Source organism: Canis lupus, chromosome 1 (genome assembly GCF_011100685.1).
Source record: "Canis lupus familiaris isolate Mischka breed German Shepherd chromosome 1, alternate assembly UU_Cfam_GSD_1.0, whole genome shotgun sequence".
Lineage (NCBI taxonomy): Eukaryota > Metazoa > Chordata > Mammalia > Carnivora > Canidae > Canis > Canis lupus.
In genome coordinates this window covers 72,333,317-72,354,142 of record NC_049222.1, presented here as the reverse complement: position 1 = coordinate 72,354,142, position 20,826 = coordinate 72,333,317, and the positions used below count along the sequence as shown (strand labels likewise).

The 20,826-nt window shown below is 42.8% G+C and overlaps 1 protein-coding gene across 49 annotated transcripts in view; it reads left to right on the top strand.

The window, feature by feature from the left end:
- The window catches only part of C1H9orf3 (aminopeptidase O (putative)), a 332,909-nt gene that overhangs the window by 241,573 nt on the left and 70,510 nt on the right, over window positions 1–20,826 (top strand). For 40 of the 49 annotated variants that reach the window (XR_005353980.1, XR_005353979.1, XR_005353984.1 and 37 more), the window contains 2 exons: window positions 16,078–16,140; window positions 16,390–16,464. Coding sequence is in view for 25 of the 49 variants with exons in the window: in XM_038526871.1 (XP_038382799.1) it covers window positions 16,078–16,140; window positions 16,390–16,464 (138 nt within the window). In the remaining 24 variants the exon portion in view is untranslated. Of the gene's footprint in view, window positions 1–15,919; window positions 16,141–16,389; window positions 16,465–16,950; window positions 17,032–20,826 lie in introns of those variants that run through there. The other 9 variants (XR_005353999.1, XR_005353996.1, XR_005353993.1 and 6 more) reach the window with 2 other exon arrangements.

The window sequence follows — 20,826 nt, the reverse complement described above, 5'->3', positions numbered from 1 at the left end:
TCAGTGATTGGGGCGGGGTGGGGGGTTAGTGGTGGGTGAGCCACATGCTTTTGTCATAAGCATGATTAAGTGGGTGTTGCCCCAGGGCCAGAGGAATGGAAGCAGCTTCCTGGTGGGAGAGCTGGGGGGAAGTGCCTTCCCAGCCAGCCTCACTATCACTCCCTGCTCCCTCCCCAGCCCCAGCCTCTGCCACACTCTAACCAAAGTCATCTGCCCCCTGATAATAGAAGGGCCAGTGTATCTTTTTTTTTAAGTGATCAGGTGAATGCATGTGACCAATATTTGGAATAGTGATCTTTCCCCTTGGAAGAACAGGCTTGTTAGGAACAAGCATATTGTTGCCTGCTTTGCATGGAGAGCAGGATCTGCAAAGGGCATTGATTAGTAAGGCAGGACACCGCCAGACCACGCAGGAACTTGGATGTGATGCTGGAGGATTCCCACAAGATCCAAGAGCCACAGAGGGCCACCAGGGGCCAAAAGGTTGCTAATACTTGAGTAGCAGTTAGAGCCCTGGGCAGGTAGACCAGCAGCCTAGCTGGAAGGATGACTCTGGGATGAAAAGCCAAGCCTCTCCCTTCCATTTAGGTACTAAGGAGTCTCAGGGAGTAAAGAATGGTGAGATAGACTTTGGCCCTTTGGTTTTCAACTTTGAACTTTCAGGTCCAGGAGCTGTTCACTTACATGGATACATTTAAAAAGCATCATTAAGTATCTGGATGGCCGGTGGTGTCTTCCTAGAAAGCACATGCAATGGGCTGAGGAATATCTACAGGAGCCCCCTGAGAAATACGTAGGCAGCCATGTGAAACAAGCTGTAATACAATTCATGTAATACAGATGCCATGCCTGAATCCTGCTAAGTGATGAGGGATAACACCCAGGATATTGACCCAAACTGAGGCCTACATCCTTTAGGATCTCAGATTGAACACCTATTTTTACAGTGAGCTCAGAGGAGGTGTATGGGAATGGCTCTCTCAGGTGATAAAGAGCATATGGGAACTTGTTTCTTTAAAAATAAAAATTCTCGGGATCCCTGGGTGGCGCAGCGGTTTAGCGCCTGCCTTTGGCCCAGGGCGCGATCCTGGAGACCCGGGATCGAATCCCACATCTGGCTCCCGGTGCATGGAGCCTGCTTCTCCCTCTGCCTATGTCTCTGCCTCTCTCTCTCTCTCTCTCTCTCTCTCTGTGACTATCATAAATAAATAAAAAAAATAAAAAAATAAAAATAAAAATTCTGAACCCACTGGGCCACAGGTCAGTGAGCTCATGTGTAAGGGAGCCAGTTTAATTTTCCTCAAGGTGTAAAGTCTGGGGAGCCACATTTGGATATTTGGGAGGTCCCTGTTTTTCAGGTTCATACATGTTGTGCACCCACAAGAGAGATTCACTTAAGTAAGGACATTATAGCAATTGCCAAGAGTGATACCATTTAACAGGATCTTGTTGTAATGGTGCTTTATCTTTTTCATAGAGATTTTTGAATTTCTCAAAGAATTAGGACAAAGACTTAGACGTCGATAGACAAACATCTGATTTTACTTTTTAAGAACTGCCCTATTCTCTATTTTTTTAGCCTGAAGACATATTCTGGTAGACTTTTCCTCAAAGGCAGATTATTCTATACTTGCATGCATTATGCACGTCCTATACCTAGGGAAAGCCCTGAGACCCAGCAGTGCACTGAGTTGTGCGCATAGGTGCACACACACACACACACACACACACACAGGGCCGCTGGGTGCTTGGACATTGTACAGCATTGTTGCATGTATGGATGTTCAGCTCTGCATCCCATGCCTCTGGGAAGCAGCTCTGACGGCGGCCCTTCACCATGCACCCAGGGACTTCCGCCAGCACCTGCCGCCAGAACACCTGCTGACAGGGAAAGCTATTAGGAACACTGGGCTGATTTTAGAACATGGGGCTTTTTTTTCCTTCTCTCTTGTGGAGAGCCATTATGTCGTACAAAATAGGTATATATTTACTATGTGCATGGTATATCATTCTTGGGTGTGGCCCCTATTGATTCATGGTTAAATACTAGTCTTTTCTGGTGTCTGCTTTAGAATCCTAGGCAGGAGCAAGTCTTGGTGAGGACTTCATTTTCTCTCCCATGGGGGAGCTGCACCCTAGGGACTGGTGGCCTGATCTCCCCAAGCTGGTAGCCCCAGTTAGTGGCAGAGCCAAACCTCAGGATCTAGGAACCTCAGCCCTCTGTCCCTCCAGTTAAGGTGTTTTGTGTTTTTAGCAAAGTTGCTTTTAATCCAAATCAGCTTGAATCCATCCTTGCCTTCATTTTTACAAGACCTATGAAGATATAATAAATGAATACAGCAGGGAGCTCTGAGCAGTGATGATTTTTAATGTAATTAATGACTGCTCTTTTTCCTGGATCTGTTCTTGTCTATTCTTTAGTGGGAAAAATGTGCTTTGTGCATGCAGTACTATGAACCTCATTTTCCAGGGCCTTTCATAAATATGGGTCATGGTGTGTACATCCTTCCATGTGGCTATCTCTAAATGGTAGTAGCCCTGCTTATCTGAATATTTTGCATAGGAAATTCTGGGCTTTACTGCATTGAAGAGTTGGTATCTTTTTTGGTGTGAATGAATATGAGTGTATGCAGAGATAGTTGAGGTCTTTGCTTTTAGAAAGGCATAGCTATTCCTCCCTTGAGATGGAAATTAAATTAGATAATATCAGGTCACCAAAACAACAAATGAGAAAAAGCAATGGGTCGAACAAAGAAGTGTCTTTATGTACCTTCTAAAGCATTTTAGGGATGTATCCTTTATCTTATTTGCATTCAAAAGCCAATTCCAGCTAGAGTCACTGGCTTTTGCCCTCATTTTCTCCTCTCCACTGACCCAAGGCTTCCAGGACACAGCCCAGAGGTGGCCCACCAGCAAGCGTATCACCAGCATGCACATCAGGATGACAGTCAGGAATTGTCAAACTGCTCAAATACATATGTGTGTTTAAAATAGGACAGTGTGCATGTCACATGCATATCTTTGTATGGCAGTTGTCTGTGATTTGTTGGTGCTTGGCAGTAGCTGTGTTCAGCTCATCCTTTGGCTTGGGCCTTTACAAGCTTAGTGTTTCTACTTTTCTGATCCTGTTTACAACTGCCACTGCCATACCTAAGTAAGGTCCAGACAAATTTTTTTAGAAGACTTTACTTATTTATTTGACACAGAGAGAGAGAGAGAGAGAGCATAAGTGGGGGGAGCTGCAGGCAGAGGGAGAGGGAGAAGCAGACTCCCTGCCAAGCAAGGAGCCAGTTGTGGGGCTGGATCCCAGGATGCTGGGATCATGACCAGAGCTGAAGGCAGAAGCTTAACCTACTGAGCCATCCAGGTGTCCCCGGGTCCAGACAGTTTGATGCATAAAATGCAAGGCTGCATTGTTTTGAGGTTAGAGAGCAGGAGTGAGGTTGTGTGGGAAAGGAGAGTAAGTTGTGTTGTATCCAATATGCTGTTTTCACAGAGGATGCTGTAGTGAAATTTTGTTCTGCAAACTTAATCCCATATTGGATGAAGGAGGCAACTGATACATTAGGTGTAGCCTTGGAAGCAGCCCTGCACCACTAAGCTGTGTGGCCTCGGGTGAGCCATTTGCCTTCTCTCAACCCTCACTGCTTCTTTGAGGAGTAAGTCGGGGCTGGCCTGGGTGAAGGCCAGAGCCGCTTTTTTGCCTCATGTCACTACATGCCATGCCCAGTACCTGCTGAAGTGTGAGCTCTAGGTGAGCCTGGTCTCTCTGAGAGGAGGAATGTCAGGATTTACTTTTCCTCCAAGTGTCTCCCTTTCCAACCTGGGAATCTGTTGAATTGCCCAGAGACTAGAAACTTTCCTCCCGAGAGGTGTTTTACAAAGGTAGCTGTCAAGAAACCTTGTCTGTGCATTTCTTTTCTTGTCAGCTGGAAAATGTCCATTTAAAAGATTATTGGGGGATCCCTGGGTGGTGCAGCGGTTTGGCGCCTGCCTTTGGCCCAGGGCGCGATCCTGGAGACCCGGGATCGAATCCCACGTCAGGCTCCCGGTGCATGGAGCCTGCTTCTCCCTCTGCCTGTGTCTCTGCCTCTCTCTCTCTCTCTCTCTGTGTGTGTGTGTGTGTGACTATCATAAATAAATTTTTTTAAAAAATTAAAAAATAAAAGATTATTGGGAGAAATCACAGGTAATAATCAATTTGCAAGGGCATTAGGCTGGTTGATCATTGAAAAATAGGCATTTGCTTCTATTGCAAACCTGTTTGACTAGCAGGAGATGAAAAAATTTTTGCTTGGGTTGTCAACATCTTAAAATGCCTGCAGATCAATAAAAGCTGCAGCAGGAGAGTTTGACTTTGGACAGTGGCAACTATTATTTCTAGGCTACATTTTGGGACATAAAAATAAGCACTCATTTATGTCTCTTGTCCAGATGACCTTGTGGAAAAAAATGTCTGGTGACTTCTAGGAAGAGAAGACATTGAGGCCAAATGCTCCAGAAGCAGCACCTCATTTTTTTATTCTGCTTTTATATTTCAATCTGTAGATTGTTTGCCACTTTAAAAAATAAAACCAAGCAGAGCTAATAAATGAAATGTTTATGAGAAATTGCTACAGTGATCGCTGTAGAGCTTGTGGCTGAGAGTTGCCATGTTCCTTATATTGAGAAAGTAGAACCTATCTGGCGTTGAGGTATAACAAGAAATGATCAAACCCAGATGCTTTCCTAAAATTATATTTTCAGTGCATTTATGTGTTTGAGCATTAAGAAATGCTCAAATAGAAAGCAAAGCTAAAGTAGACTGCAGTATTTCTGCTATAAACTGACATGCTAAAAATATTTTCCTTTGTAGGCAAAGGGAATTTCAAAGCACATCGAGGGCTACATAGATCAGATGGTTTTTCTTAAAGAGCATTAAGGGCATCCTGGTTGTTATTAGCCTTGACCTTCCAATAGGACATTATTTATGCCCCAAAGCTCTACAATTCACTTTTTAATTTCAGCAACTTTATTGGCATGAAATGCATGGAAGGGAGGCCAGACTCAATACATCAGACTTGGGGGTAAGACTCCAGGGCAACAAGTGATCTTAGGATTGGATTGGAGAGAATGCCTTCACCCCCATGGCCCATTTCTATGGGGAGAGGTCGCTCTCCACATCCGGCAGCTCCTCTGGCCTACCCTCCAGAGGCTTCATCTCCTCTTTTCTGTATGCTCTTCCTTTTTCTTCAGTTTTGCGTGCCGCCACTTCTCATATTCCATGTGGCCAACCAGAGCTACATTCTCTTTAAGATTCTTCTTGGTTATATTTATTGCCAGGTTGGCTTCTCTGGAGATCTCACTGAGTCTCTCCTCTTCAAATTGTGTTTCTCTGTCACTATCCTTGGTTTTGTAACTGAGGGATGTCTGCCTGGGTTTTGTATAAATACTTCTAGTGAATTAAACTGTAAGTGGGTAAATCTAAGAATATATATCTGGGTAGCTCTGTTTAGAATTTTATTTGTGAATTTAATCCTTCTTTCTTCTTAATTATTATATTGGTTTTAACTGCCTGTAGCTACTATTAGGATTTTAGATGTTTTTGTGTCAAGCACCTGTCATGTTGGTACTTTAGAGAACGATGTAGAAATATCAAATTTCATTTTTGATATTCTTAGAATAACAGTGGGCTTATTGTTTTTGAATGGGATGGGACCAGAAACAGAATGATCTTTATAATAAGGCATATGAGAAAGAGAACTTGCTTTCTTGTGTCCACCAGTCCTTTGGAAAGAGACAGGCACTCATCTGTAGTAGCTCAACCATGCTGTATCACCGTGGGTTCTATCATTGGCATCACGTCTATGTGACGGTCAGATGAGGCTTTTTATTATGATGTCACAACTCAGTTATTTGAGACCTTTGAAAATTGACTTAGGTTCAAAGTTCCAGACAGGCTTTTGTTTCTGGGGGGAAAGAGGAAGGGAATTAGCATCTGCTGGTCAACTTTGTGTTCTCTTGGTTTATGTGCCATCCCATTTCATCCCCCAGCACCACTCTGTGAGACAGATAGTGTAATCTCCCTTTTTATAGGCCCAGAAAGGTTCTGTGACATGCTCAAAGTTACACAACTTCTAGCTGGTAAGGATGGAGGTTGCCTAGTTCTAAGTTCTGAACTGTGTATTTCTCATTACATATGGCTTTGTAAAGAGACTGTTAAACCACATTTCATAGGACAGCACTTAACAACAACAACAATGTATTTAGTTGTACATTAGCATGATTTCCAATGCCCTTGAACCTCAGAGAGCAAGGCAGTGAGATAAGAAATGCTCAAATAGAAAGCAAAGCTAAAGTAGACTGCAGTATTTCTGTTATAAATTGAAATCCATAATTATAAAATGGAAATGGCTGGAAATTGTTTAGTTTAAGAGAGTCTAACATGCCTAATATTAATATGAATATAAATTCACTGGGTAGATTCAAAGTCTACATATTAGGTGTTTATGATGAGTCTAATAAAGCTTTAATGTTCTTTGTGGTTCTTTTTCATCTCTCATACTACTGAGCACAAAAGCCGTGTTGTATGCAGAATGGCTGGGTTTATCCCTAGTAGAGAGAAGTTATGTTTGGTATCTAAAGAACAATGAGAGTTTGCTGCTTGGCTGATCAATGCTGGATCAAGTTCACATTCCCTGGCTCCTACTCTCCCACCTACACACGCAGGGGGTGGAAGCAGAGCAAAAGGAGGGAGGACGGATCCTTTTTTCACAGAGAAAGAGATGTGAGCTTGGGCTTTCCTAATATGGACACAGCTGGGCCTGTGTAGCATTAAACATTGATTTAATCCACTGCTGGAGGAAACATCCTACAAAAAGTGAAGAGATTAGCAACCAATTAATTCCGGCCCTTCCCGTTGTTGTCCTGGAACACCTCTTATATGGAGCTAAATGTTTGGTGAACAAACATTCTGGAAATTAGCTCTTTCTCATATATTGTTTATATTTGGGACAGCCACCCCACTTCCCAGTTGTGATGGATTTTACTTTCCTTACTCTGTGTGTTTTCTTACTTCTGAATAGAGGGTTCTCTTGGGAGGCCAGATGACAGTCAAGCCAATCTGAGTGCCAATGTTTTTAAAAATAGACCTGCCAGAAAAAGAATTAGGTATGGTGGGACCCCAGACTCACAAGGTACAGCTTCCTTTGAAGACACCAGGAAGCACGAGGCGCTCCTTGTGCATATACTTACAGATACCCTACCCATTCCATCTTAGGGGATAACCAAAGGGACATGTTTGCTTTTCAAGCTACTGAAATGTTAACATAAATGTTTGTGCTTTTAAATAACTAGTAACTAATATCTTTTGTAAGGCATTTTGCCAGAGTAGTTTTCCTATAGCATCAATGTAATTTCTAAATAAGGAAATCCGTTTGATCAGAGCATGGTGCCCAACACCAAGATCAACCTGGGTTGCTTCCTATGTGGAATAGTAGCTTTTGCACATAACAAAGGGTCTTTTCCATCGGTACACGGTGTCCCCTAATTGTGGCTGGCAGCCTTCCAATGCAAAATCTTTGTTTCTAGGGAATAGATGGCAGTCATTGATATAATTAGAACATTGTTTACAGAAGATGAATGGGAATTCATCCCATATATACAGCTTTCCGGGTTCCCCAAAAGACAAGGATCTATGCTTTTTTTACTCAAGATCCAGAACTATATTACCCATGAACCTGGAAAAAACTCTTAAGAAGTCAAATATCAATTCATTCTTGCCTCCCTTCTGGTTAGTGTTGAGATCTTCCACTTCTTTTTAGTTCTTTTGTGTGTGCATGTGTGTGCACGTATGTGGACTTAACTCATCTTGCCTGGAAGTTGGCCCTTAAGTGTAAGCTCTAGGCATTGCTACCCTGGGTCAGGCCAGCAGCCCATCCTGCCCTGCATTGTGTCTGCTGCTTACCCAGAGACTTGTTGAAATAGAACTTAATAGATGGCTGTCCTCTGTGGTATTGACCTTGAAATTTAGATGTCTCCCACATATCTGGAATTTCTTAATAGTAACTTGTTAGAGATGGGTCATCATTAAAATGATCTAAACCAGTGGTTCTTAGGCCTGGCAGCAGGTGAACTCACTGGGGGAGGAGGGAGTTCGGTGGGTGTGGGGAAGGCTTTAAAAAGGACTGAGTCAGGCTCCCACTCTCAGGATAGGAATGTCAGTGATCTGGAGTGCCACCTGGGTATTGGGATCTATAAACCCTCCTGGCGATACTAATAAGCAGTCAGGGGACCCTCTGATCTAAAGCCTCCCCTACATAACTTTGTATTTCACCTGTGAAACTCTAAGGTCAGAGTGCCCATGAATGTTAAGCTCCTGAAAAGAATTGCAGTCATACAGGTGTTGGAGGGGGTGTATAATATCTGTCTTCTGAAATGGCTGTTGCAATAGACTTTTATGGTATGGGATAATATTTTATGGGCTATGTTTTGATCTGAGGTTGGTCTGATCCACATAATAAGCAACTATTTTAAAGTGAAACAGTCATGCTAGATATCTTCTAAGCTCTCATGCTGGAGTAGAAAGAGTACTACATTTCCAGCCAAGAGATCTAAGGGCCACCCAGTATTAGGTACTAAAGATATGAAAATTTGGGGCACCTGGCTGACTCAGTTGGTAGAGTGTGCAACTTTTAATCTTGGGGCTGTGAGTTTGAGCCCCATGTTGGGTGTAGAGATTGCTTAAAAATCAAATCTTAAAAAAAAAAAGAAAATTCCATGAGACATTGTTTCTTCATCCTGAAATTGGGGTTATGAGAGAAACAAACCATGCAGTCTGCATGTGAAAGCACTTGGCGAAACATTCAGTCCTTACAAAATTGGCCACTCTGGTTCTTTCACTAGTTTGGAGGTTCCATGGTCTCTGATAGATGGAGCAGTTCGGTACTGTTTGTGTTCAAGTGACATTGTGTTGCTTCTTAGCTCATCATCTAAAATTTGATAGGTAACAACTGCCTCCCTTTGTAAGCACAGGGCATGTGTTCCTTGATCTTCACAACTAAGAAAGGAGGCTTAGGGAGGTCATGCAACTCCTACCTGGCAGAGTCTGGATTCAAACCCAGCAGGCTGCCTGCATGCCTTATCCTCTGCCAGGTTCCTGCCTGGTCCCACGAGTGTCCTGGGGACAGGGCTGGTGCCTTATTCATGTCTGTGTTCACAAAATCTAGTGCTTGGTTTTGCAGGGGCTCTCAGTACGTTTGTTAAATGACTTATCTGTCTGTATGTCCAGTTTACATTCTTCTTCCCAAGGTCAGAGACTATTTCCTCTGGTCTTGATATCAAAAGATGTAAAATTCTTGGTCAGTTAACATTTTCATAGGTGTTCAGTGCCATGTTTGTATAATATTATGTTTACTTCTGTGGGTTTTTTTAATAGTTCTTTTCCTTGAACTTTATAGAGTATATGACTTTACCTTCTGTGCTTCACTTCTGAGTGTTTTTAATGAAGAGAAATATTAGAGCCATAATGTTTTACCAGAGACCCTCCTCTCCCACAAAAAGAAAAATTAAAGAAAGAAAGAATAAACACAGAATATTTTATTTATTCATACTCCTCCTTGCCCAAAATGGAGTTAAGACAGCTTCCAAAGCAAAATACAGCATGGTAAAAATAAATTAAAATGTAAAAAAATGAAGCAATGTGAAAATAATAGTAGGAAAATAAAATGGGGCCAGGAATTAAATTAGCATACAATATGCACCCTCTGAAGTTCCTATGCTTAGTTTAATACAGGGGCACAGAATTTTTTTAGAAGAGGGAAAAGGGATTAATTTGCAATGTTCATGAGGTAAAACAAAACAGGTGCTTGACTGCAGCTATTCCTGATGTTGATATCAGGGAGAAGCTTTTCCTGCGGGTCCTCTCAGAAAATTACTATTTAATGTAATAAACAATCCTCTGAAACTATCCTTATGGTAAACATTGGGATGGGTTTTATGGGACTGTTTCTTATAATGTACCTCAATAAAGGTTGATGGCTTCTTACCAGAACATAATGCGATAAAAGGAATTTCACAGAGCACCAGTAAGACATAGTCGTGTGGTGGTCTGCTCTAATCCAAGGGGATCTTAGAGCATCTAGGGCAGGGGTTTGGGCAATCAGAAAAATCTGTGAACCTCCTGACAGCTGATATGTATGAGAGAAGGGAGTAGGGGACTGTGCATGATTGTAGATGTATTGTTTTCTTGGGAGCCAAAAGCTGATAGCTAATGCCTCATCAGATTCTCAGAGGGGATCTAGAAATGGAAGAACTGATCATGTTCCTTCAGGCAAGCTCTGTAAAAGTTCCTGAATAACAGTGAGTTCAGGGTTATGATGACTGAGAAGAAGAGGTCCTCTTAGCCAATTCACTGCAGAACAAATGTGGGAAGCATTTCCTTTTTTGAAAACCATGCTTTATAAGGATTGCACTAAGAGGTCCATTTAGCGGGGCCAGTATCCTCTTGAGAAAGAAGAATTAGGCATTCATTCTAACACAGACACAAAATGGGCAATAATAGAAATTATGATTTTTCTAAAATCAAAGGTATGATAAAGGAATGTTATATTCTAAAATGGTAGAGCAAAATTTGAGACATTTGAGAACTTCGACCCTAATCAGGATTACTTCCTTGTTATTATTTGCAACTTAAACGAACCTTGATTTTATTTCCAGTTTTGTGTAGGTGCTTACTTTTTCATTTACCCTCAATATATGTTGGCTATAGAGCCCTTCTGAAACAAACAAGAGCTTCAGGACCTCTCTACATTGTTTGATATGAAAAGGTCTTTTGACTTTATAAAGCAAATAGTTTTTCCTCTCCTGTGCCCAAGGGAGTGTAATTTGCCATCTGAGGCTGTTTGGACTAATTAAAGGGCTCCCCTTGTCTGCTCTTTCAGCCTACTAGGTGACTAGGAAGACGTGCTTCTGCCTCTCATTCCTTTGGATTGTAGCTCATCATGAAACAGAAGCACACACCATATTAACAATATGAAATTGATATCACTACCATATTCCAGTGAAAGGAATAATTTCTTCCTGACGATATCAAAGAAGAAGAAGGAGAAGGAAGTAGAGGGAGGAGGAGAAGGAGAAAGAGAAAACAGGAAAAGGTTTTCTCTCTAAAAGTAATCTCCAGCCACAAGATTAAGTAATGCTTTTATTCAAGCAATGGCATTTTCCTCAGCCTCTGAAATTATCTTCAACTATTACAAACCGCATTGACAAGAAAGTTTCTTAAAACAACTTCCTTTTCAAAACTTGCATCTCTACTAGATGAAACATTTTTTAAAACATAATTAAATAGAAAACATCTGTTTTTAAAAGATAGCTTTAAAGTGCTTTCACCACTTCCTTAAAGATAGTTATTAGAGTATCCATCCCTGACTACAAAATTCCATTGATTGATTGATTGATTGATTGAGAGTGCATATGTGTACTGGGGACAGGGGAGGGTGGTGAGGGGGTAAGGGAGAGAAAGAAATTGAGACTCTCAAGTAGACTTCAAGCCCAGCACAGAGCCCAATGCAGGGCTGGATCTCACGACCCTGAGATCTTGACCTGAGCCAAAATCAAGAGTCAGATGCTTAATTGATTTTGCCCCCCGGGCGCCCCCAGAACTCCAATTTTTAAAAAGTAGTCTTCCTCCAGTTTCTCCACACCATAAGTTTATTGAGGCCAGCCCATGAAGAAAGGGAGATTTAGGTAGTAGGTACAAGGAGAAATGTATTGAAGTTATATTGAATGCAACAAAAAAGAATTAATAGTTTTCCAATAAAAGGGATGTCTGGGTGGCTTGGTTGGTTAAGTGTCTGCCTTTGGCACAGGTCATGATCCTGGTGTCCTAGGATAGAGCCCTATGTCAGGCTCCCTGCCAAGCAGGGAGCCTGCTTCTCCCTCTGCCACTCCCCCTGCTTGTGCTCTCTCTCTCTCAAATAAATAAATCTTTTAAAAAATGTATTTTTCCAATAATTTTGAAATGCATTACTATTTCATTATAGATTTTTTAAAAAGATTTTATTTATTCATGAGAGACACAGAGAGAGAGACAGAGACATAGGCCCAGGCAGGCTTCCTGTGGGGAGCCCAATGTGGAACTCGACCCCAGGACCCTGGGATCATGCCCTGAGCCAAAGGCAGATGCCACTGAGCCACCCAGGTGTCCCTCATTATACATTAAATTCAGCTCCTAGCACCATTTTGGAATATAATTTTCATGATTAATATAAGAGAATTAAGAATCTTTATTTCTCATTTCTATTTTTATTTTTACTTTTTTAAAGGATTTTGTTTATTTATTATTTGACACAGAGAGCACAACCAGAAGGAGAGGGAGAAGCAGGGTCTCTACTGAGCAGGGAGCCCAAGAGGTATCTTGATCCCAGGACCTGAGATGATGACTTGAGCAGGAGGCAGTTGCTTAACTGAGCCACCCAGATGCCCCTATTTTTACTTTTCTTTAAAAGGCCATTTTAGAAGTACCCTGGCATTATAACTGATGTCCAGTTGTCTCTTTCTTTAAAAAATGCACAATTTTGTGCTCTTTACAAAATAAAGTAATGGGGAAACAAACCAGAGTCAATTAGAAAGATCTTCATCTTGAGATTCTCCCCCTTGAAAGTTCATACGTTATTCAGTCATTTATTCCTATATCCTCCCTTCACTTACTTAACAGATTTATTTAGCATCTACTATATGCCAGCAGTATTTTAACTGACTGGACAAAAATCAAGAACAAACGAGACAGGATCCAAAAGAGATAGGATCTCTGTCTTCCTGGACCTTAAAGTCCAGCTGGGGAGACAGACATTCAACAAATTAATTTTAAAAATAGCTATAATAGAATTGTACAACACAGAATGAACCCTATTGTAAACCATGGGCTTTATTTAATAATGATGTATCAAATATTGGTTCATGAATCATAACAAACACACCACACAAATGGAAGATGTTAGTAATAGAGGCAACTGTGTGTTATGTTGGCATACAGGAAATCTGTGCTTTCTACATACATTTCTGTTATCTGCTCTAAAAAATAAAGTCTCTTAATAAGTTTTTTAATAGCTCTAAAAGATAAGCAATTTAAAAGAAATAAATAGGATGCTATTAGAAGGAATAGTCGGGGGGAGGGTGACATAATTTGGAGTGAGGAGTAAGGAAAGACATTTATGGAGTAAGGCCACAACTAGAGAAGAAGTAGGAGCCAGCCAGGCAGAGAAGAGAAAGAAGTGTATTCTTGATAAATCAAAGTGGAATCACTTGAACTACCTTTGGAAATATTCTGGCTTCTCAGTGGAGGATGAATTGTGGGAGTGCACATGAGGGTGCAAGAGTACAAAGGAGATGAGTTAGAAGTAACTTAGAATGGACCATAGTTTTTGTTACCTACTCAAAGTATTAGTAGAGCAGAGTGACAGTAGGATTCTTTCCTTTGCTCAGCTTATGCCAGAAACCATTAGGTTCTCCATGAACTGTAGACTAGGAAGAAAGGAGACTGTCATTGGCAGTAAGACAGGGTTCCCAGGTCTCAATTCCTAAGATCTTTCCAGTGGGCCACTGGGATTTTTACAATGAGGAACAATGTGTGTGTGTGGTGGGGGGTGGGGGTGGGGGGGTGTTTGAGACTACAATCAGCTGAGAATTACAAAGGAAAACAAGCCTTCAAGTAGTACTATCCACGTGTAATAGAAGATTTTCATAGAAGTCTGTATATGATTTAATTTTCAGTAGTTTTCTATTCCCACACTACTGGATTTTTGGATTTTATTTTTTGTTTAAGGTTACATGTTAAAAATTGTTGATAAGTCAACAAAAAGGATACTTAAAGAGGGTCTATTTAGGCAGGGTGCTGTTTTAGTCTGTCAATATTGAAAGTTTTTTTTTTATCAGACTTCTTACGGGTGAACTCCTAAGGAAAAAAATTCTAGGGGGATCCCTGGATGGCTCAGTGGTTTAGTGCCTGCCTTCGGCCCAGGGTGTGGTCCTGGAGTCCGGGATCGAGTCCCACATCGGGCTCTCTGCATGGAGCCTGCTTCTCCCTCTGCCTGTGTCTCTGCCTCTCTGCCTCTCTCTGTGTCTCTCATGAATAAATAAATAAAATCTTTAAAAAAAAATTCTAGTGAGTAAAGGGAAATGTCTATAAGAGATAGATTTCTATTGATTCTAGAACTGTTATTAGTAGCATGGAAGGTCAAATAGTTCCAGGTTTTCTTTTTTTTTAATTTTTTATTTTTTTAAGATTTTATTTATTTATTCATGAGAGACAGAGAGAGAGAGGCAGAGACACAGGCAGAGGGACAAGCAGACTCCATGCAGGGAGCCTGATGTGGGACTCGATCCCAGGTTTCCAAGATCAGGCCCTGGGCTGAAGGCCGTGCTAAACCGCTGAGCCATCTGGGCTGCCCCACCAGGATTTATTTCTATTTAAAAGTAAGCAACTCTGCCATTAAATAATCCACTTCATCATTTGTAACTGTAACCTGCCTTTGTGTATGTGCACTGGAGATTTGCAAGCCTTAACTATTTTTATGCATTTGTTTTACAGTAGAAAAATTGTATGATAGTTGTACATTATATAAGAAGATTCCATACCACTTCGAAAAATCTTCAGCAAATGAGCATGCATTTCATAGCACTTAGCTAATCATGATACAAAATGGCTAATATGCCTATCTAACTCTATAGGGTTACTTTTTTTTTTTTTTTCTTTTTGGATTCCTGGAAACAAAAACACTTAAGAATCCCCCATTTGAGCAGACCTGTTGTTTATTTTAGAACATATAAGTACATCATCAATGTGATTTTAAGTAGTTCAGTTATTAATATGGGATGAAGGGATAAAATAAAGTTTTCTACTCTGATGTCTCCATTAAGAAGCTCCTCTTTGTGTAAAATACTCCGTGGCAAAGTTGCTTCTATTTAAAGTAGTGAGTTTGATCTTGGCTTTGATCTAAAGCTTTTGATCTTGAAAGAAGGATGGAGTAGCAATAAAGAGAGGGCAAGACAGATTTTCTTTAAAGAAATGCGATAAAGTTAAAGGGATGGTCAAGATCAACAAACACGAGTGCGACCCGACTCCTCTCCCCAAGCGCTCACCCCCATTCAGGTTCAGCCAACTTGTGATACGGATGGGAAGAAAGCCTTTTGGGTTTCGGCGGAAAAATCTGGAGCATCGCAGACTTTTAGAAACTAAGAGGAAACTATCTCCCTAATTATGAAGACCGAGTGTCTCCCCGTAAATCTCCCCGGCCGCTGTGGGGGTCCGCGGTCCGCGGTCCGGGCGCGGGCGCGGGCGCGGGCGCGGGCGGCGCCGTCTCCGCTCAGCAGGAGCGCACGGGCTCCCTGGAAGCGCGGGCGGCGCGCGGGGCTCGCCTTTTATGCGCGGGCCGTGTCTCCCCCGGGAGGTCACCTGCCGCCGCCGGGAGTCCGGAGGGGCCACTGGAAAACGTCTACTTAATGGCGTCTAACCAATTCTCCGAGACAGAGTCCACTAGGAAAGTTCCTCCCGCTCCGCAGAGGCCACCTGGACGTTTGGGTGTCTGAACCTAGGAGCGTATTCCGCTGGCCGCGGGGGCGGGGGCGGGGGGCTTCTCGAGCTAAGGAGCCCTTTGGCTTCGCACCGCGGCCGAGACGCCCTTTCGTGGGTCCCCAGGGGCCGGGGTGGGGGCTGGAAAGGTAAGGCGTGCGGGCGCGGGCGGGACGCGGAGACCCGGAGCAAGACGGTCCGCGGCGGGAACAATAAAGTAGCCGGCGCGGGCGGGGCGGGGGGGACCTGCGGGGCGGCCCGGCAGCCGCTGTACCTTTAAGGCAGGCCCCGCCCCCAGGCGCCCGCCCCGCCCCCGCCGCCCCGGCCCCGCACCCGCCCCGGCTCCGCGCTGCGCCCGAGGTGTCCGGGCCCGCGGCTCTCCGGCCGGCCGGCCGGGCGGGCGGGCGGGGGCGCGGGGCGCTGGGGCGGCTCTCGCTCGTACCCTCGCCTGCCGCGGCCGAGATGGCGGGGCGCGGAGGGGAGGCCGGGGAGGCTCCGGGTAAACTTGACTCTTTCCCCTTCCCCCGCAGCCGCTGCAGACGGAGCGCCAGGCCAGGGCGGAGTGCGGGCTCGCGCGGCGAGTGGGCGCCGAGGTGAGTGCGGGGGGCGCTCGCTGCCCTCTCTGCCCTCCCGGGGGCGCCGCGGCGGGTCCGAGGGCCGGGGCGGGGGCGCGGGGGCGCGGGGGCAGGGGGCGCGGGGGCGGCCGGGCGGAGGGGGCGGCCCCGGCGCCCGCAGGTCCCTGCGGCCCCGTCCCCAGGTGAGGCCCGGCGGCCCTGCTCCCGCCGAGGGCGGCCTCACCACCCGCCGTGGTGTTGAAGGGCTCTGTGCTTTCTGAACTTCAGGTCCACAAATGGATTCGAGTGAACCGGAGACCCCACAAACGGAAACGAAGGGAGACTGAAGAAGTGTTTGAAAAGGTAGGGTTCCCGAAGGAGAGCGCGGGGTGGGGTTCTTGAGAAATCTGCCCCCGGGGGCCTGATCACAGCAACAGAGTAGCGTTTTTTAAGTTTTAATGAAATGCACAGTAAGCCGAAAATTAATGTGGATGGTTATCCAGACTATTGGTTGATAATCATGGACACACCGTGAGAGAATGGCTTCGGATGGAGATGGGTTCCATGCCTATTACATAGAGCAATAGAACACAAGCGGACCCGTTAGTAGTTACTATGGCAGCTGTGCAGGTACCTCCAAAAATGGGGGAGTGGATTGACTAAATTGTTCACAATATCGGGTTTCTCTGGTTATGATAGGTACAGCAGCACACTCATTTAGCCTTTAGACTTTAGAGTCATCTTAAAAATGGAGGCAGAAGACGAAATAAGTGGATTTTATTTACTGGAAAGCAAACGAGAAATTTGTGTTTCTAAATTTAGAATGTTACTTTGTATGTTACTTTGCAGAGGTTTGGACTACCTGTTTTCTCCTGAGGTTGTGTTAAATTAAAACTTGATTTGTCATTGTAATGAATATTATGAAATAAGGTAAGTAGTCTGATGTTTCCTAAGTGACTTTTATTGGAAACTCATAAAAGTGAATAATGTTTTTTATAAATGTTACAGCAGATACGATTTTTGTTGCATTTACTTAATTACTGTACTGTTTTTTGATTCTTGATAGCACCACGGGATTAAAATAGATGTGTGTTGTTTTTCTGCTGCTAGAATGTATGATGAATCACTCCTGATTCTGAAGCCAAATTCTTGTTGATAGCATTGCTGCCAACTTCTGTGATGTGTTGCCTTAGTATGGGCATTGCAGCGTCCGAGAATGTGCACAAAGCACATCATAATGAAGGTGATTCCAGAGTTTCAGAGGGCATGTAAGGATACCAAGGACAGCTAAGAGAATTGGGAAAAGAACTGGCCTGGCATCCTGGTCATTTGTAGGGAGACATTCAGTACATGAAAAGTAGTACCCCAGTCCTTACCTTTTTAAACAGAATCATATCTATCACTGTAGTTAAACAGTAATAGAAAAAGGTTTCATTTTGAATAGACTTGAGTTTTCTGGCCATACCTCGGCATAGTATGGTAGGTTGTGTTTGTTTAACTTTCACGCTCTAGGTGGTTTAAAAAATGTCTGTGAGGTGATGAATATTCAGATCATAAAGTGTCCAAAGAAGGAAAAAGTTTTATGGCTTGGTTGGTGTTTCAAAAAAATATTTTCTGGCTGTTATTTTTTTTTTTTTTAAGCTAAAGAGATTACCCAAGTGCATTCAGTATGTCATGTGTGAATGGAGGGAAGCCGTTACCTTTGTGGATTTTTAGGTACCGTGACTCCCAAAAATCTGAACCTGAGGTAACCACATGTGTGACGCCCATGATCTGACCCTTGCCTTCTGAGAATGAGATAGGGGGACTGACGATTTCACCTTCCAAGAAAATGGGATTCTTTGCTGAGCCTTTCTCCTCGATAGGGGCTGTGTGTTAGAGTTCATGAGCAGGGCACATGTTTGACTTTTCTTCTTAGAAGGTGTGGGCAGTAGTTTTAAAGAGGATACAAAAATAAAGTAGGTTGGAAGCAACAAGCCAAACTTCCTTTCAAGGAGTGAAGCTTAAAGCTGACTAGCTTTGAAGGAGGAGGTGGAGAGGGCCAGAAGATGGGATATTTCAGAGTTGGATCAGAGCATATTAATTACCAGGGAGTTCGGTCTTTCCCTGGCTCTGCACAGCAGCCAGGCCCTTTGCTCACTGTTTGCCTCTGTTACACCCAGGAGAGGGTTTGGAGCTCGCTGAGGCGCAAAGCATGCGGTATTTCCAAGGGTGAGGTGAAAGGGAGTGTGATCAGTGGCCAAGGGCTTCAGAGCAAGTTCTGAAAGGGATGGAAGCCACCCTGCAGCCGGTAGCCGAGGTGCCTGCCATCCCCGATTGCCTGAACGTTCTGAAATACAGATCGAATTATGTGTGGTAATGAATATTTAAACTGAGGTCATGTGTTAACCTTTTGCTAGTATTTGAACCTGTTATTAGTAGGAATCTCAGTAGGTAACTGGCTGTTGAGTTTCATAAGGGTTTTTAAATGTCTGCCATGCCACAAGTAGAAACAGATGAGCCAGTTTCTCCTTGTTAGTGCATCTGCTTTTTTTCCAACGTTGAAATAAAACTATGGTATTTTGAGCTTTTATTCATTTTATATTACTGTAAAATAAATAGTCATTTCTGGTAGGCATAATTTTAAGTCTGCCTATTGCCTTTATTTGCAGACTTTGTTTGCTTTGCCCCACTCCTCTGGTTCGCTGCCCTCCCTCCACCCACCCTCCTCAGTCTCTGTTTACGTCTTTGAGGCTCATGCAGGATTGAGCCCAGATGACTGAACTTGGTTAACTAGTCTGTGTTTAACGGTGGGAGGGTCGGAACGTTTTTTCCTCCAATATTTACTGACTTGTGGAGAGCAGAGAGTCTTCTGACCTGCCGGAGGAAGGAAAACAGAGCAGGGGTGCAAGGCCAGAGCCTGGGAGTGGGCCCTGGGTGAGGAATTACAGTAGCGAATGTGATCTTCCAGGAGATACTTACTTTCTCCCTTAAAGAAAATTAGGAAGGTGCTAAGAAGGTGCTAAGTAGGCGGCACAGCCTGATCTATGAATTGAGTTTTTCAGTGAAGGCGGAAGGGGAAGCAAAACAAACTTACCCTGTTCTCAGCTGTGGGTTAAAATAACGAATAATGAAATAAACTGGGGTGAGTGAGAGGTACCACCGGACCAAGTGATTTAAAATGTTCCCCTGGCCTTTCCTGGCTCTTCTGCTTACCGTGCAAGTCATTTCCTTGCACCCACCCACCCACCAGGTAGCTGTGCTGTCTTACAGGTTTTTAGTTTTCTTCCTGAAGCTGCATCGGTCTGGCTGACACATCTTTTGTCTTCTCTGACATTTACTTTTCATTTTATTTTCTCTTCATATCTGAGCCCTTTGCACTGGAGCAACCTGGTTCTTCATACTCGTTTCTGTTTCCTGCATTTTATTTTATTTTATTTTATTTTATTTTATTTTATTTTATTTTATTATTTTATTTTATTTTATTTTATTTTATTTATTCATTTATTTTTATTGATTTATGATAGTCACACAGAGGGGCAGAGACACAGGCAGAGGGAGAAGCAGGCTCCATGCAGGGAGCCCGAAGTGGGACTTGATCCCAGGTCTCCAGGATCAGGCCCTGGGCTGAAGACAGCGCTAAACCGCTGAGCCACCGGGGCTGACCTATAGTGTGTATTTTTAAAAATAACATTAATAGATGTTGCCAAATGACTGTTGGTTTTGGAAGAGGAACATATTTTTTTCGTTTTTATCTTAACTGATTCAAAGATAAATGCAAGTTATCTATCACATTCAAAGACTAAGGAACAATATAATTCTTCTATAAATATACGTGAACAATATAATTCTTCTATGAATATACATGAAATATAGAGTTTTTAAATAGTTTTTTTTTAATTTTAAGGGTTCATAATATTATAGTATAGAACAATACATAGAATGTTGGGGAAGATATATGAATGACATATGATTCCTTTAGAAGAAGAAAATGCCAGTTTTCAGATTCAAAAGAAGTACCTAAAATTGTATTATACGGATATGTGATAATCTACAGAGAATCGATTTTAAGGTACTCCTTTCTGGTCATCAGGTATATATAATGACGTCACAAGTATGCATTGGCAAACGTTCAGAAGGTTGAAAATTCAGTAATTCCGAGGTTGGCTATTGTTGTTAACAAGCTATCCTTTACATGTGTTAGTTTCCAAGCTAGAGGTCTTGGCTAGGGTACGTGTCTGGCCTGTATTCCCATTCGTCATAAGCAATACTAGGTGCAAATGGTTTCTAACAAAAGCACCCTTTAATTATTCTTTCCTGCCAGAACCTGAAAAATAATACTCTAGAGCATAAAATTGTTAAAAAATTTGGTGAAGGTTTCCTTGAAATATTGAGTGAAACATAGAGATCTAGAAAGATGGTTGTGAAAATGCGGACTTTATAGCATATTTAATAGCCATTTTTGTTGGAGCCAAATGATAAATTCTGTTTTCTGAGTCTGACAAAACAAATGCAGGTACTATTTTCTTTGTGATAATATGCTTCCTAGATTCTGAAACATTTTCTCTTGAGTTTTATTTCATTTGCTCTCTCCACACTTTTGATTTTGAACTGCAGTGATAATCTTGGTATGAATAATAATTTACAGATTTTAAAAAATTGTGTATAAAACCCAATTTGATTTATGCATTTTGCTACATTTATTGCTCCTTTTAAAACTTTATACGTTTTAAGAAAATGCTTTTA